Consider the following 16,060-nt stretch of genomic DNA (forward strand, 5'->3'; position numbering starts at 1 on the left):
TGACCAATTGGATTCCACGCTTCAAGATTGCTTCGATCATGTGGACTGGGATATGTTCAGGGTAGCCTCAGAGAACAACATTGACGTATACGCTTACTCGGTGAGCGAGTTTACAAGGAAGATGATAGGAGATGTTGTACCCACTGTAACTATTAAAACCTTCCCTAACCAGAAACCGTGCATTCGCGCAAAGCTGAACAGTGTAGTTATTCCCTCCATAAGGCAATCAAACAAGCAAAGTGTCAGTATAGAGATAAAGTGGAGTCGCAATTCAACGGCTCGAACATGAGACATATGTGGCAGGGTCTACAAACAATCACGGATTACAAAAAGAAAACCAGACCCGTCGAGGATATTGACGTCTTGCTTCCAGACAAATTAAACAACTTATTTGCGTGCTTTGAGGACAATACAGTGCCATCGACGCAGCCCGCAACCAAAGACTGTGGGCTCTCCTTCTCCATGGCCGAAGTGAGTAAAACATGTAAACGTGTTAACCCTTGCAAGGCTGACAGCCCAGACAGCATCCCTAGCCGCGTCCTCAGAGCTGGCTGGTGTGTTTACGGACATATTCAATCAATCCCTATCCCAGTCTGCTGTTCCCACATCCTTCAAGATGGCCACCATTGTTCCTGTTCACAAGAAAGCTAAGGTAACTGAACTAAATGACTATCGCCCCGTAGCACTCACTTCTCCCATCATGAAGTGCTTTGAGAGACTAGTCAAGGATCATATCACCTCCACCCTACCTGTCACCCTAGACCCACTTAAATTTGCTTACCGCCACAATAGGTCCATAAACGATGCACTGCACACTGCCCTTTCCAATCTGGACAAGAGGAATACCTATGTAAGAATGCTGTTCATTGACTACAGCTCAGCATTCAACACCATAGTACCCGCCATCATTAAGCTTGAGACCCTGGGTCTCGACCATGCCCTGTGCAACTGGGTCCTGGACTTCTTGACGGGCTGCCACCTGGTGGTGATGGTAGGAAACAACATCTCCACTCAACTGATCCTCAACACTGGAGCCCCATAAGGGTGCATTCTCAGCACCCTCCTGTACTCTCTTTTCACCCACGACCATGTGGCCATGCACACCTCCAACTCAATCATCAAGTTTGCAGACGACACAACAGTGGTAGGCTTGATTACCAACAACGACGAGACGGCCTACAGGGAGGAGGTGAGGGCCCTCGGAGTATGGTGTCCGGAAAATAACCTCTCACTCAATGTCAGCAAAACAAAGGAGATGATTGTGGACTTCAGGAAAGCAAAGGGAGCACCCCCCTATCCACATCGACGGGACAGCAGTGGAGAAGGTGGAAAGTTAAGTTCCTCTGTGTTCATATCACCGACAAACTGAAATGGTCCACGCACTCAGACAATGTGGTGAAGAAGGCGCAACAGCTCCTCTTCAACCTCAGGAGGCTGAAATAATTTGGCTTGTCACCGAAAACCCTCACTAACTTTTACAGATGCACATTTGAGAGCATTCTGTCGAGATGTATCACCGCCTGGTACGGCAACTGCACCGCCCACAACCGCAAGACTCTCCAGAGGGTGGTGCAGTCTGCACAATGCATCACCGGGGGCAAACTATCTACCCTCCAGGACACCTACAACACAGAAAGGCAAAAAATCAAGGACAATAACCACCCGAGCCACTGCCTGTTCACCCCTGTATCATCCAGAAGGTGAGGTCAGTACAGGTGCATCAAAGCTGGGACCGAGAGACTGAAAACAGCTTCTATCTCAAGGCCATCAGATTGTTAAATTGCCATCACTAGCACAGAGAGGTGGCTGCCTACATACAGACTTGATATCATATCATTGGCCACTTTAATAAATGGAACACTAGTCACTTTATTAATGCCACTTTAATAATGTTTACATATCTCACATTACTCATCTCATATGTATATACTGTATACTGTATCCTTCACTATCTATTCTTTAATATTTATTGCATCTTTGCCGCTCTGTCACTGCTCATCCATATATTTAATACTTATATATTCTCATCCCATTCCTTTAGTAGATTGTGTGTATTATGTTTTGTTGTGTAATTGTTAGATATTACCTGTTAGATACTGCTGCACTGTCAGATCTAGAAGCAATAACATCTGCTAACCATGTGTATGTGACCAATAACATCTGCTAACCATGTGTATGTAACCAATAACATCTGCTAACCATGTGTATGTGACCAATAACATCTGATAACCATGTGTATGTGACCAATAACATCTGATAACCATGTGTATGTGACCAATAACATCTGATAACCATGTGTATGTGACCAATAACATCTGCTAACCATGTGTATGTGACCAATAACATCTGCTAACCATGTGTATGTGACCAATAAAATGTGATTTGATTTGGATGTTAACCCTGACCTCACAGGGCTACCATAATTTTCTTATTTAATTCAATATGCCTGGTTTCGTCGGCATGTTGAATAAAACAATACTATAAAAGTGTTACCGGCCCGAGCAGGATGCAAATTCACCCACAATTCCCTTATACGTCAACTGAATAATGCATACAATGATACAACATTGTACCACAATGACATTGAGACATACATTCGTAATAAATTACACTTTTAAGAAAGCAGTGTTTCTAGCTACAGACAAAGTAGAGTTTCTCCACTGTGATATCCACAGCATAATTCATATTGATCTGACATCTATGAATATTGCTCTCATTTCAATAATTTGTAAGTCGCTCTGGATAAGAGCGTCTGCTAAATGACTTAAATGTAAATGTAAAAAATAACACCCACGGTTTTGGTAACACCCAAAATGCAAAATCAAATCAAATCAAATGTTATTGGTCACATACACATGGTTAGCAGATGTTAATGCGAGTGTAGCGAAATGATTGTGCTTCTAGTTCCGACCATGCAGTAATATCTAACAAATGCATTGCAGGCATGTGTATGCACACACACACACACACACACACGCACGCGCGCACACACACACACACACACATGTTAATGCTGTGCACATATTACAGTGTGGGTTGAACAACTCACTTTGTTTTCTGTAATTTAGCCAACTTTGATGTCCCTTCTAACAAACTCAGACACTACACACTACACACATAATACTATTAACAGCCCAATCGTTTCTACAACAAGAATGAACCTGGATGACAGTGTTTTTCACATAGCCAATCAGACAACAGCGCCATTGTCCCAGGCTTGACAATAGATTTGGCTGATAGTTTGACAGAGAAACATGCAAACTTTCTTGGAATGGAACGTCCAAACTTTCTCAGAACGGCATTGGGAATGTGTTTGGGAGTGAGAGTTTGGTCTGACAGTCTAACGACAGCATTCCACACAAAACCATAAAGCGTGAAAACTATACGGCTGAATGGAACGTATGATAGAACACTGGGAACTCCCTGCTATTCTACAATAAAACCTGCCAAACCAACTACTTCGATGATGTCATCGTGTTAACTGGCTCAAAAACAATGAGTAAATTTACATGCATAATCCTAATTCGATATTAAACTGATTATGGCAGAAGGCCGAGTATGGCATTAGTCACGTAAACACTTTACTCTGCTTATCTTAAATCGGCGTTAAATCGGCGTCAAAGGTAAGCATAAGCCGATTAAAACACCTGGTTTTCTGAGCATTGTTTGAATTATTCCAGAGGTGTATTTGATATGTGCATGTGCCAGGACATCTTATGTGTGAGTGAAGTGTGTTTGGATTTTTTTTTTACCATGCATCTTAGAAATAGAATCAAATAGTCTTTGCAAAAACAACATGGTAGAACTTTTATTTTGATTGGTGATTTTCTGCATTTATCAGAGTGCCATCTGATCTCAGATGAGTCCATGGAAACAGGCTTATTAGGGAAATCGTTCTTCTTGCAAAGCATGTAATTGTTTTAATCAAACTATTATATTAACCTGACTATCAACAATAATCACATTATTGTATGCATGCAACCGTACTCTGTGTCTAATCTATTTAGATATTTTGGCAACATGGCAGATAATTGTTTTGAAAAGGACGGAAACCAACAACATAGTAATCAGGGAATTGGTTGACCAGGGAACATCTTATCATTCCTAGTAAAGGAAATAAAATCTACAAAAGATACTGGACATTTCCTGGAGAACATGTGTGTGCTTGCTTCATCTGTCTAAATAAAATAACAAGAGTCTTTCTGAATATACAGAATGATACTTGGTACAAAAATGAATAATTCTTCACACATCAACAGAGGCACTTTTTGACATTTGACCTGCAGAGAAATCAGAGAAAGGTTCTAAAAACTCACCAGACACCAGACACATTCCCTCACACGCCTCCAAGGTCTCAAAATTGTTGGCGTTGCCTCTGCAGCCACCGAACTCGAAGGCCTCACAGCGACCCGTGTCAATGTCGAAGTAGAAACGCTCCTTTAATGCCTTGCAGGGCCCTTCGTCCTTCTTCAGGGCGCACGACTGGTGGAAAATGAAGAGCTCAGGCTGGGCTCCATCTGCTATGGAGAGAAGAAAGCCAAAGTTAGCATACTGACATGCAAGATTCACAGAATTCATGGAAATGTTCTGGTGTAATTTAGGTCAGCGCTTTAACCTGAGGCTTTGGACTGGGTAAGAACATTTCTCTGGTACGTACATTCCAAATGATTTTAATGGTTGTGTGTAGATATTTGGTTGTGGGGGAGTCTGTATAAATGGTTTGACCTTACAGCCTTGCTGCTGGTCACTCATAATAATCCTGAATAGAATTCAACATGTTCAGAATTCTGATCTGCTCTACTGAGCAACATATGCCTTCACTCAGACTCAACAACAAAAATAAAACTCTCAAAAATGTAGCTGTGGCTTTAGCAGTGCTTTATACTGTAAATGCATTCCACCAAACACACGTTTTACATTGCATACCACATGTGTTCTTCAAGACGTGGGAACAGATGACTTGGGATAGTACCAAAATATTGTAGCATCTTCACAGCAAGCAGCCAAGATGTTAAATCACCATCAGTTTGCTGCTTGGACTCTCTCTCTCTCTCTCTCTCTCTCTCTCTCTCGCGCGCTCTCGCTCTCAATTCAATTACATTTAAGGGGCTTTATTAGCATGGGAAACATATGTTTACGTTGCCAAAGCAAGTGAAATAGATAATAAACACAAGTGAAATAAACAAAAACTGAACAGTACACACTACACTCACAAAATTTCCAACAGAATAAAGACATTTGAAATGTCATATGTCTATATACAGTGTTGCAACAATGTGCAAATAGTCCCCCTCCTGTTGTGTTCTGGGCAGTCGGGGTCTGGATTCAGCCTGCTGTGAAAGTCCCGTCCCTTCAGATCACACTGTGAGGAGCATAATCTCTGTCTGAGGAGGGCTGGGGCTCTGCAGATGGTGGGGTGGGGGGAGGGGGGGAGGGGGGGTTGAGTGACAGCCTCCTTCCCATTGGGTGGATCACTTAACCTTCAACATCCTGATCTTCCGGATCTGCCAAGAGGGACTGGGTTTTCCTTTTCCACACTGTAGATTAGGTTAGTTGGTTCCTGTGGTTATGCTGTAGATAGTACATACTGTAAGTAACTATGTGATACATACAGTTAACTTGATGTGTACCTTTCATCATATACAGCCGCATATAAGATGATATAACCAACCGCAATGTGACAATCAAGGTCGATAGCTGTCTATTTTTATATATAATCATGGTAAACAGTCATTTGGTGTGTGACACTTTGTTAGGGAGGGTTGTTTTGATGGCATACAACCTGACAACTATTAAATGCTGTGGCATTACCGGCCGAATGGCATCCTCAGTACTTCCAGCCCAGCAACACCTCCAAACTCCACAGCCCCACCATGCTGCCCAGGCCCCAGCCAGCCCACAGCAAGACAGCCATCTTTACAAATACCCTCTCGCCTGCCAGCCTGCCGCTGGGTTATAGCAGTTTGCTTTTGCAGGGGCGATTAAATTTTCCTAGCATGGCTGCAGATATTTGTATTCACAATCCTCTGTCCGGGCAGATAAGCAGAGGGAGGAGTGCCCATGCAGGGGTAATTACAGACAGGCAATCCACATGCTGTCTCCGTCTCTGTACCGCTAGGCCCTCTTTGTAAACATATATCTGTGCTTAGCCTCCCTAAAGAGGGCAATAATGTTCCTATTGTTTGTCTTTCTCTCAAAAACCCACACCACCCTGAGAGCAGCAGCAGTCCCTTCGCTTTTCAGTCCTAAGATGTATGAAAAGACAAGGAAAAAGTGACTGCTCATCTGTTCCACTGAACTTGCTTTAAGTGGGCACTGGGAAAACACCTCGTTTTATTGGAAGATGTGTAATAAGTCTGGAGGAAAAAGAAAACGGGATGTTACTATTGATTTGACCCCCCCCCCCCCGCGAGGTCAACAGAAGTACTGTACAATAGTTAACGTGTTCTTCCATTACTTATTGTCCAGCCTTGCTAATGTGGGCCATCCAAAAACAACACTCCTAGAGACAACCCTATTGCCTCAAGCAGAGGATGTGGGGTCAAATTCAACACTGGAAACTAAAAACAAACTTGTAGTTACTCATAAAAGGGTGATCTTTGATCTTGAAAAAAGTTAGCCTTGGTGCACAGTAACTGTAAACTGTCACAACTCCCACCGAAGGTGGCTCCCCCTCCTGCTCGGGTGGCGCTCGGCGGTCGTCGTCACCGGCCTACTAGCTGCCACTGATTCCTTTTTGTTTCCCCCTTTCTGTTATTGTTTGCACATGTCCTTAGTTGGGTTGATTAGCGGGGCTATATTAGCTAGTTGGCCCGCCTACTCTTTGTGCGGGATTGTTTATCTGTTAGTTGCATTGTTATGCGCTGTGTTGTATTTAGCGCTAGTGCGTGGGTTGTCGCTCACTGTGTTTTGTCCCCTGTGTTTGGGGCACTTTGATTTTTGTGTGCGCTGAGTTCGCTATTTGGGGTGGCAGGTGTTTTGCTGTGTCGCACATTAAAAAGCCATCACCCATATCGCTGCTTCCTGCGTCTGATTCCTCCTCCACTACGCCTAAGCATTACAGAATCCCGCACCACCTATGGAGTCAGCAGGAGCAGCTGCCAACCCCCTTCCCTCGATGGAGGAACGCGTGTTCCATCATACATCAGTCCTCAACTGAATCGGATCCGCAATGGATCAAATGATGGAGAGGATGGACCGATGGGAGAGGAGTGGTCTCCTCTCTCCACCTCCGGCTCCTCTGACGCAGCCACCTCCGCCTCCCACTGTGTCTGGCTCTGGCGCGCTTCGTCTGGTGCTCCCAAGGGAGTATGATGGAGCGGCGGCTGGGTGCCAGGGATTTCTACTCCAGCTCGAGCTGTACCTGGCCACCGTCAGACCTGCTCCCTCGGGAGAGGAGAGCGTGAGTGCCCTCGTTTCCTGCCTGACGGGCCGAGCTCTGGAGTGGGCCAATGCAGTCTGGAATGTTCCGGACTCGGCGATGGACCACTATCCAGAGTTCGCTTTCGGGCCGTGTTCGACCACCTTCCGGAAGGAAGAGCGGCGGGTGAGAGGCTGTTCCACCTCAGGCAGGAGACAAGGAGCGCGCAGGACTTCGCGCTGGAGTTCAGGACCTTGGCTGCTGGGGCGGGGTGGAACGACAGGGCCTTGATAGACCATTACCGGTGTAGTCTCCGGGCGGACGTCCGCAGGGAGCTAGCCTGTCGGGACACCACTCTTTCTCTCGATGAGCTCATCGATATGTCTATCCGACTGGACAATCTGCTGGCTGCCCGCAGGCGTTCGGAAAGGGTCCTGTCCGTTCCACCTCCGTGCACCCCCGCCCCTACTCCTATGGAGTTAGGGGGGGCTGTGCCAAGGGGCACCGGAAGAGCTGGCTCCTCCTGCACCAGCTGTGGTTGGAGAGGACACACGGCCGACCGGTGCTGGAGGAGTCAGTCTGGGAGTCGAGAGGGCAGGCAGAACACTTCTCGGTCACCCCAGGTGAGCCAGCACCAAACTCACCCAGAACCCACCGTTGGTCACATGTTCTTATTAATTTGGTTTTCTGATTTTTCTCCCTCTTCCCAGCATAGGGCACTAGTCGATTGAGGCGCAGCTGGGAACTTTATGGATCGCGGACTCGCCATTAATTAAGCTGGGCATTCCGCGAGTGCCGATAGATTCCCCCTTCCCCGTGCACTCCCTAGATAGCCGGCCATTAGGGTCAGGGCTAGTCAGGGAGTCTACGGTTCCACTGGACATGGTAACACAGGGGAATCATAAGGAACGGATTAGTTTCTTTCTTATCGATTCGCCTGCGTTTCCGGTGGTGCTGGGGGTCCCCTGGCTGGCTAATCACAATCCCCGGATTTCGTGGAAACGGGGGGTTCTCCAGGGGTGGTCCGAGGAGTGTTCAGGGAGGTGTCTAGGAGTTTCCATAGGTGCCACGTCGGTGGAGAGTCCAGACCAGGTGTCCACCGTGCGCATTCCCCCTGAATACGCCGATTTGGCGATCGCTTTTTGTAAAAAGAGGGCGACCAAATTACCACCTCATCGACAGGGGGATTGTGCGATAGATCTCCAGGTTAACGCTGCGCTTCCCAGGAGTCACGTGTACCCCTTGTCACAGGAGGAGACGGTGGCTATTGAGACATATGTCATGGAATCTCTGGGACAGGGGTACATTCGGCCCTCCATCTCACCTGTCTCCTCGAGTTTCTTTTTCGTGAAGAAAAAGGAGGGAGATCTGCGTCCGTGCATTGATTGCAGAGGTCTAAATGCTATCACGGTGGGTTTAGTTACCCGATACCTCTCATCGCTACGGCGGTGTAATCATTTCACAGAGCTAAATTCTTCACAAAACTGGATCTCAGGATAACCTGGTGCGTATTAAGGATGGAGACGAGTGGAAAACCGCATTTAGTACCACATCGGGCAATTATGAGTACCTCGTCATGCCGTATGGGTTAAAGAATGCTCCAGCCGTCTTTCAATCCTTTGTAGATGAGATTCTCAGGGACCTGCACGGGCAGGGCGTGATTGTTTATATCGATGATATTCTGATATATTCCGCCGCCCGCGCCGCGCATGTGTCCCTGGTACGCAAGGTGCTTGGGAGACTGCTGGAGCATGACCTATACGTCAAGGCTGAGAAGTGTGTGTTCTCCAAACGAGCCGTCTCCTTCCAGGGTTATCGCATTTCCACCACGGGGGTGATGATGGAGTGTGACCACGTTAAGGCCGTGCGTAATTGGCCGACTCCAACCACAGTGAAGGAGGTGCAGCGTTTCTTAGGGTTTGCCAATTACTACCGGAGATTTATCCGGGGTTTTGGCCAGGTGGCGGCTCCCATTACCTCATTGCTGAAGGGGGGTCCGGTGCGTTTACGGTGGTCGACTGAGGCGGACGGAGCCTTCAAGAGGTTGAAGGTGCTGTTCACCGAAGCACCCGTGTTGGCGCACAAATCTGGAGTATATCCGGGCAGCTAGGAGACTGAATCCGCGTCAGGCAAGGTGGGCCATGTTCTTCGCCCGGTTAAGGTTCACGATTTCCTATAGACCAGGCTCCCTGAACACGAGGTCCGACGCACTGTCCCTTCTTTATGACATTGAGGACCGGCCCATCGATCCGACTCCCATCATTGCAGCGTCTAGGCTGGTGGCACCGGTGGTATGGGAGGTGGACTCGGACATCGAGCAGGCGTTAGTATTAGAACCTGCGCCTTCACAGTGTCCCGTGCGTCGGATGTACGTGCCACTCAGTGTCCGTGATCAATTGATTCGGTGGGCGCACACTTTACCTCTTCGGGTCATCCTGGTGTGGCGAGGACAGTGCGGAGTCTCAGGGGGAAGTACTGGTGGCCCACCTTGGCTAAGGACGTGAGGTTCTATGTCTCTACCTGTTTGGTATGCGCCCAGAGTAAGGCTCCTAGGCATCTCACGAGAGGGAAGTTACAGCCCCTCCCCAATCCACAACGACCATGGTCGCACCTGTCTGTAGACTTCCTTGACAGATCTCCCCCCGTCTCAGGGGAGCACTACGATCCTGGTGGTTGTGGATCGGTTTTCAAAGTCCTGCCGTCTCCTCCCGTTGCCCGATCTCCCTACGGCCCTGCAGACTGCGGAGGCCCTATTTACCCACGTCTTCTGGCACGACGGGGTGCTGGAGGACATTGTCTCTGATCGAGGTTCCCAGTTCACATCCAGGATCTGGAAGGCGTTTATGAAGCGGCTGGGGGTCTCTGTGACCTCCGGTTATCACCCCGAGAGTATTGGGCAGGCGGAGAGGGTGAACCAGGAGGTGGGCAGGTTTCAGAGGTCGTATTGCCAGGACAGGCCAGGGGAGTGGGTGAGGTACATTCCTTGGGCGGAGTTAGCCCAGAACTCACTTCGTCACTCCTCTACTAACCTGTCACCCTTTCAGTGTGTTTTGGGTTACCAGCCGGTCCTGGCACCATGGTACCAGAGCCAAACCGAGGCATACGGGCCATTCTGGACTCGAGACGCCGGGTGAGGGGCCTGCAGTACCTCGTGGACTGGGAGGGGTACGGTCCGGAGGAGAGGTGCTGGGTGCCGGCGGAGGACGTTTTGGACCCATCCATGTTGAAGGATTTCCATCACCTCCGCCCGGATCGCCCTGCACCTCGCCCTCCGGGTCGCCCTCGAGGCCGGTGTCAGCGCGCGGGGGTACTGTCACGACTCCCACCGAAGGTGGCTCCCCCTCCTGCTCGGGTGGCGCTCGGCGGTCGTCGTCACCGGCCTACTAGCTGCCACTGATTCCTTTTGTTTCCCCCTTTCTGTTGTTGTTTGCACCTGTCCTTAGTTGGGTTGATTAGCGGGGCTATATTAGCTAGTTGGCCCGCCTGCTCTTTGTGCGGGATTGTTTATCTGTTAGTTGCATTGTTATGCACTGTGTTGTATTTAGCGCTAGTGCGTGGGTTGTCACTCACTGTGTTTTGCCCCTGTGTTTGGGGCACTTTGATTTTTGTGTGCGCTGAGTTCGCTATTTGGGGTGGCAGGTGTTTTGCTGTGTCGCACATTAAAAAGCCATCACCCGTATCGCTGCTTCCTGCGTCTGATTCCTCCTCCACTACGCCTAAGCATTACATAAACAAGTTGATGTGTTATACCTAATATAACTATTAATAGTAAAAAATATATAATAAATTGGAAGTGAAACTTGACAGTGCGTCATTTATTTTTTTCAGTACACTTCTCACTCCTTCCCTTCCAAACCTCCCTCCCTCTCCAAAAGTTATTCTGCATCTCAAGAATGGACCAATGAGTTGGAGCTATTAATATGAATCTTCCCAGAATACATCAACAAAAGCCTGGTCGACGCCAACCAATAGATCAGCATTTTCAGGTTACTCCCAAAATATGTACTGTAGAGTCTGGCACCAAATGTACTGACACATTTTGGGCGCTTAAAAATTTCCTCTGGCAGCTGCATTTTTTTGGGCCCCGCAGGCAGGTTCTGCTTCGCCAAGACTCAGCCTCCACACACCTTAATTTGGATAATGGGCTGAAGTACTCAACGCTGGTGGTGAGCCAAGCTTTTCGGTAATGCAGAATATGGGCAGGTTGCCCCAAGTAGGGCTGGTTTAGGGGAATGTCAAGGGGAAGGCAGCAAACATCATTCAATTTCAACAATGTGAGGGCATACCAAATTATAATCCCATAATATAACAGGTTCAGTGGCGATTTTAGCATATGAATCTTCGTGGGGCAAACTCCCCCCCCAAAGATTTGGAATGCATGCCAGCAAAGCCACAACACAACACTAAGCAATACATCAATTGCACTATAACGGTGACAAACAGTGCCCACAAACTGTTAGGGCCTACATAAAGCTGTCCCAACAGCAGTGTCCCAACAGCAGTTCCAACACCTTACCACTGCTACACCTGGCGATCAGCAGAGCCTTGTCTGCCAGCGAAACAGTTCATTCCGCCTCATTTACTGCCTTTCAAAAAAACATAGCTGATATGGCTGATTGCTTAAACTGTGGTTACTACTGACAATTGAGATGTACAAACTATGGCATAAGGGGACAACAAGCGGATAAGAGGCAATCCGTAATTCCGATTAAGACATTAATGAGCAAGCTAGGACGGACCTGGTCAAAATAACTATTTGTTCATCACTTTTGAAATGTACAGCGACATAATTCAGAACATGGGCCAATCTTACAGTATTCCCCTTATACACCAAGTCAGAACCATAGGATAAATAAAGGGGGCCTATAAGCAGACAATGAAAGCTCTTACAATATTCACTGATTACATTTCACTAAAACAGGCTATAGGCTACATGTGCACCACCAAGTCAGAACTGTAGGCTAAATTATTAGGGGAAAATTATCAGGGTGTGGCACAAGGGCTGCTAACAGCTTACTACACAACATACACTTAGTATTACTTTCTTAGCTACAGTATACATGTCTCCCTGGCTTATTACATAATTTATGCAGCAGCATAAATGATGTAATATGAACAAGGTCAAATCATGATGATGTCAGTGATCTTCAGGTCGGAGCTCTAGAAAGAGGCCCGAGTTCCCGACTTGCAATTCCGAGTTGGATGTCCGTTCAAAACGTATTTTCCCAGTCGGAGCTCAATTTTTCCAGAGTTCCCAGCTGTCTTGAACTCAATAAAGTCTGAGATTTCCCAGTTCCGAGTTTCTAGTTGTTTTGAGCGGGCCAGAAGTAATGCTTGATTGACAGCATGGCCAATGTTGAATGTTTATAAGCTTGGGAAAGAGACCCTTAAACCCAGACTTGGACAACACACCCACTCCACTGAATAGGGGGCTAGTGATTGCTTTGCAATGCTTGCAGTTAGCCACCGATGCCTTCCAAACCACTCAATGTTGAATTTGCAATTTCCAACTTGTTGTGTAATGTTTATGTCCAATGGCTGATGAGCACTGATACGTTTTATCTATAATTTCTCTTCATTATTTCTCTTTATATGACAAGGACCGAAAAGGATTTGCCAGTAGATTGTCGACTCGATTCATGATGATGACTGCTAGCTTGCTGGCTAAGATTTTGAAAGTATGATGTTGACATGATCAGTCCAATCAAAGCTACAGTACATATAACGTGATTTTAGTCGCTTTATCTGTGGCCAATGACCTTCAGCCTTCTTGGATGGGCACTTCTAATGTAACTCCATGGCAGCACACAAGGGGCTTGAATTTCCGAGCTCTACCTGTAGATTTTGTGGTGACGTAGTGCCCCCATGACTGACAGAACACTGAGACAATCACGCCGCAACTAGAGAACATTATATATATATATATATATATATACACAGTACCTGTCTAAAGTTTGGACACACCTACTCATTCCAGGGTATTTCTTAATTTTTACTATTTTCTACATTGTTCAATAATAGTGAAGACATCACAACTCTGAAATAACACATATGGAATCATGTAGTAACCAAAAAAGTGTTAAACAAATCAAAATATATTTTATACTGTATTTGATATTCTATAAATTAGCCACCATTTGCCTTGATGACAGCTTTGCACACCCTTGGCATTTTCTCAACCAGCTTCATGAGATAGTCACCTGGAATGCATTTCATAAAAGTTAGTTGGAATTTATTTCCTTCTTAATGCGTTTGAGCCAATCAGTTGTGTTGTGGGTTGAGTCACTGACGTGGTCTTCCTGTCTGGGTTGGCGCCCCCCCCTTGGGCTGTGCCGTGGCGGAGATCTTTGTGGGCTATACTCGGCCTTGTCCCTTGATGGTATGTTGGTGGTTGGAGATATCCCTCCAGTGGTGTGGAGGCTGTGCTTTGGCAAAGTGGGTGGGGTTATATCCTACCTGTTTGGCCCTGTCCGGGGGTTTCATCGGATGGGGCCACAGTGTCTCCTGACCCCTACTGTCTCAGCCTCCAGTATTTATGCTGCAGTAGTTTATGTGTCGGGGGGCTAGGGTCAGTCTGTCACATCTGGAGTATTTCTCTTGTCTTTTCCGTGTCCTGTGTGAATTTAAATATGCTCTCTCTAATTCTCTCTTTCTTTCTTTCTCTCTCTCGGAGGACCTGAGCCCTAGGACCATGCCTCAGGACTACCTGGCTTGATGACTCCTTGCTGTCCCCAGTTCACCTGGCCGTGCTCCAATTCCAACTGTTCTGCCCGCAGCTATGGAACCCTGACCTGTTCACCGGACGTGCTACCTGTCCCAGACCTGCTGTCCCAGACCTGCTGGAACCCTGACCTATTCACCGGACGTGCTACCTGTCCCAGACCTGCTGTTTTCAACTCTCTAGAGACAGCAGGAGCGGTAGAGATACTCTCAAAGATCGGCTATGAAAAAGCCAACTGACACTTACTCTTGTGTTACTGACTTGTTGCACCCTCGACAACTACTATGATTATTATTATTTGACGATGCTGGTCATTTATGAACATTTGAACATCTAGGCCACGTGCTGTTATAATCTCCACCCGGCACAGTCAGAAGAGGACTGGCCACCCCTCATAGCCTGGTTCCTCTCTAGGTTTCTTCCTAGGTTTTGGCCTTTCTAGGGAGTTTTTCCTAGCCACCGTGCTTCTACACCTGCATCGCTTGCTGTTTGGGGTTTTAGGCTGGGTTTCTGTACAGCACTTTGAGATATCAGCTGATGTTAGAAGGGCTATATAAATAGATTTGATTTGAGACAAGGTAGGGGTGGTATACAGAATATAGACCTATTTGGTAAAAGACCAAGTCCATATTATGGCAAGAACAGCTCAAATAAGCAAAGAGAAACGACACTCCATCATTACTTGAAAACATGAAGGTCAGTCAATTCGCAAAATTTCAGTGTAGTTGCAAAAACCATCAAGCGCTATGTTGAAACTGGCTCTCATGAGGACCGCCACGGGAATGGAAGACCCAGAATTGACCTCTGCTGCAGAGGATAAGTTCATTAGAGATAACTGCACCTCAGATTGCAGCCCAAATAAATGCTTCACAGAGTTGAAGTAACAGACACATCTCAACATCAGCTGTTCAGAGGAGACCGCGTGAATCAGGCCTTCATGGTCGAATTGCTGCAAAGAAACCACTACTAAAGGACACCAATAAGAAGAAGAGACTTGCTTGGCTCAAGAAACACAAGCAATGGACATTAGACCAGTGGAAATCTGTTCTTTGGTTTTTGGTTCCAACCCACCGTGTCTTTGTGAGACGCAGAGTAGGTGAACAGATGATCTCCACATGTGTGGCTTCCACCATAAAGCATGGAGGAGGAGATGTTATGGTGTGGGGGTGCTTTGCTGGTGACACTGTCAGTGATTTATTTAGAATTCAAGGCACCCTTAACCAGCATGGCTACCACAGCATTCTAAAACGATATGCCATCCCATCTGGTTTGCGCTTAGTGGGACTATCATTGTTTTTTTTAACAGGACAATGACCCAAAACACACCTCCAGGCTGTGTAAGGGCTGTTTGACCAAAAAGGAGAGTGATGGAGTGCTGCATCAGATGACCTGGCCTCCACAATCACCTGACCTCAACCCAACTGAGATGGTTTGGGATGAGTTGGACCGCAGAGTTAAGGAAATTAAGCCAACAAGTGCTCAGCCTATGTGGGAACTCCTTCAAGACTGTTATAAAAGCATTACAGGTGAAGCTGGTAGAGAGAATGCCAAGAGTGTGCAAAGCTGTCATCAAGGCAAATGGTGGCTACTTGAAAGAATATAAAATCTAAAATATATTTTGATTGTTTAACACTTTTTTGTTTACCTCATGATTCCATATGTGTTATTCCATAGTTTTGATGTCTTCACTATTATTCTACAATGTACAAAATAGTACAAATAAAGAAAAACCCTTGAATGAGTAGGTGTGTCCAAACTTTTGACTGGTACTGTGTGTATATAAATATATATATATATATATATTTAGCAAAACAGGTTGGGCTCTGCCCTGAATGACGGGTGATAGGTTGAATAAGACAAATTGCATTGGCTTACAGTAGGTGTGTCCAAGTGATTGTTCCGACTAGTTCCAAGTCCAAGTTAGTCACTGTTATCAAAACAATAAATCATGTGGATTAAGAAGTGAGTCTTACTGTCAG

At 46.6% G+C, this 16,060-nt stretch overlaps 1 protein-coding gene across 2 annotated transcripts in view; it reads right to left on the minus strand.

Moving 5' to 3' along the window:
* The window catches only part of LOC115161320 (tissue factor pathway inhibitor), a 53,407-nt gene that overhangs the window by 10,783 nt on the left and 26,564 nt on the right, over positions 1-16,060 (minus strand). Inside the window, exon 2 of one of the 2 annotated variants that reach the window (XM_029712214.1) lies at positions 4,317-4,517. In XM_029712214.1, coding sequence (XP_029568074.1) covers positions 4,317-4,517 — 201 coding nt within the window. Of the gene's footprint in view, positions 1-4,316; positions 4,521-16,060 lie in introns of both variants that reach the window. The other variant, XM_029712213.1, reaches the window with a different exon arrangement.

This window comes from Salmo trutta, chromosome 24, assembly GCF_901001165.1.
Source record: "Salmo trutta chromosome 24, fSalTru1.1, whole genome shotgun sequence".
Lineage (NCBI taxonomy): Eukaryota > Metazoa > Chordata > Actinopteri > Salmoniformes > Salmonidae > Salmo > Salmo trutta.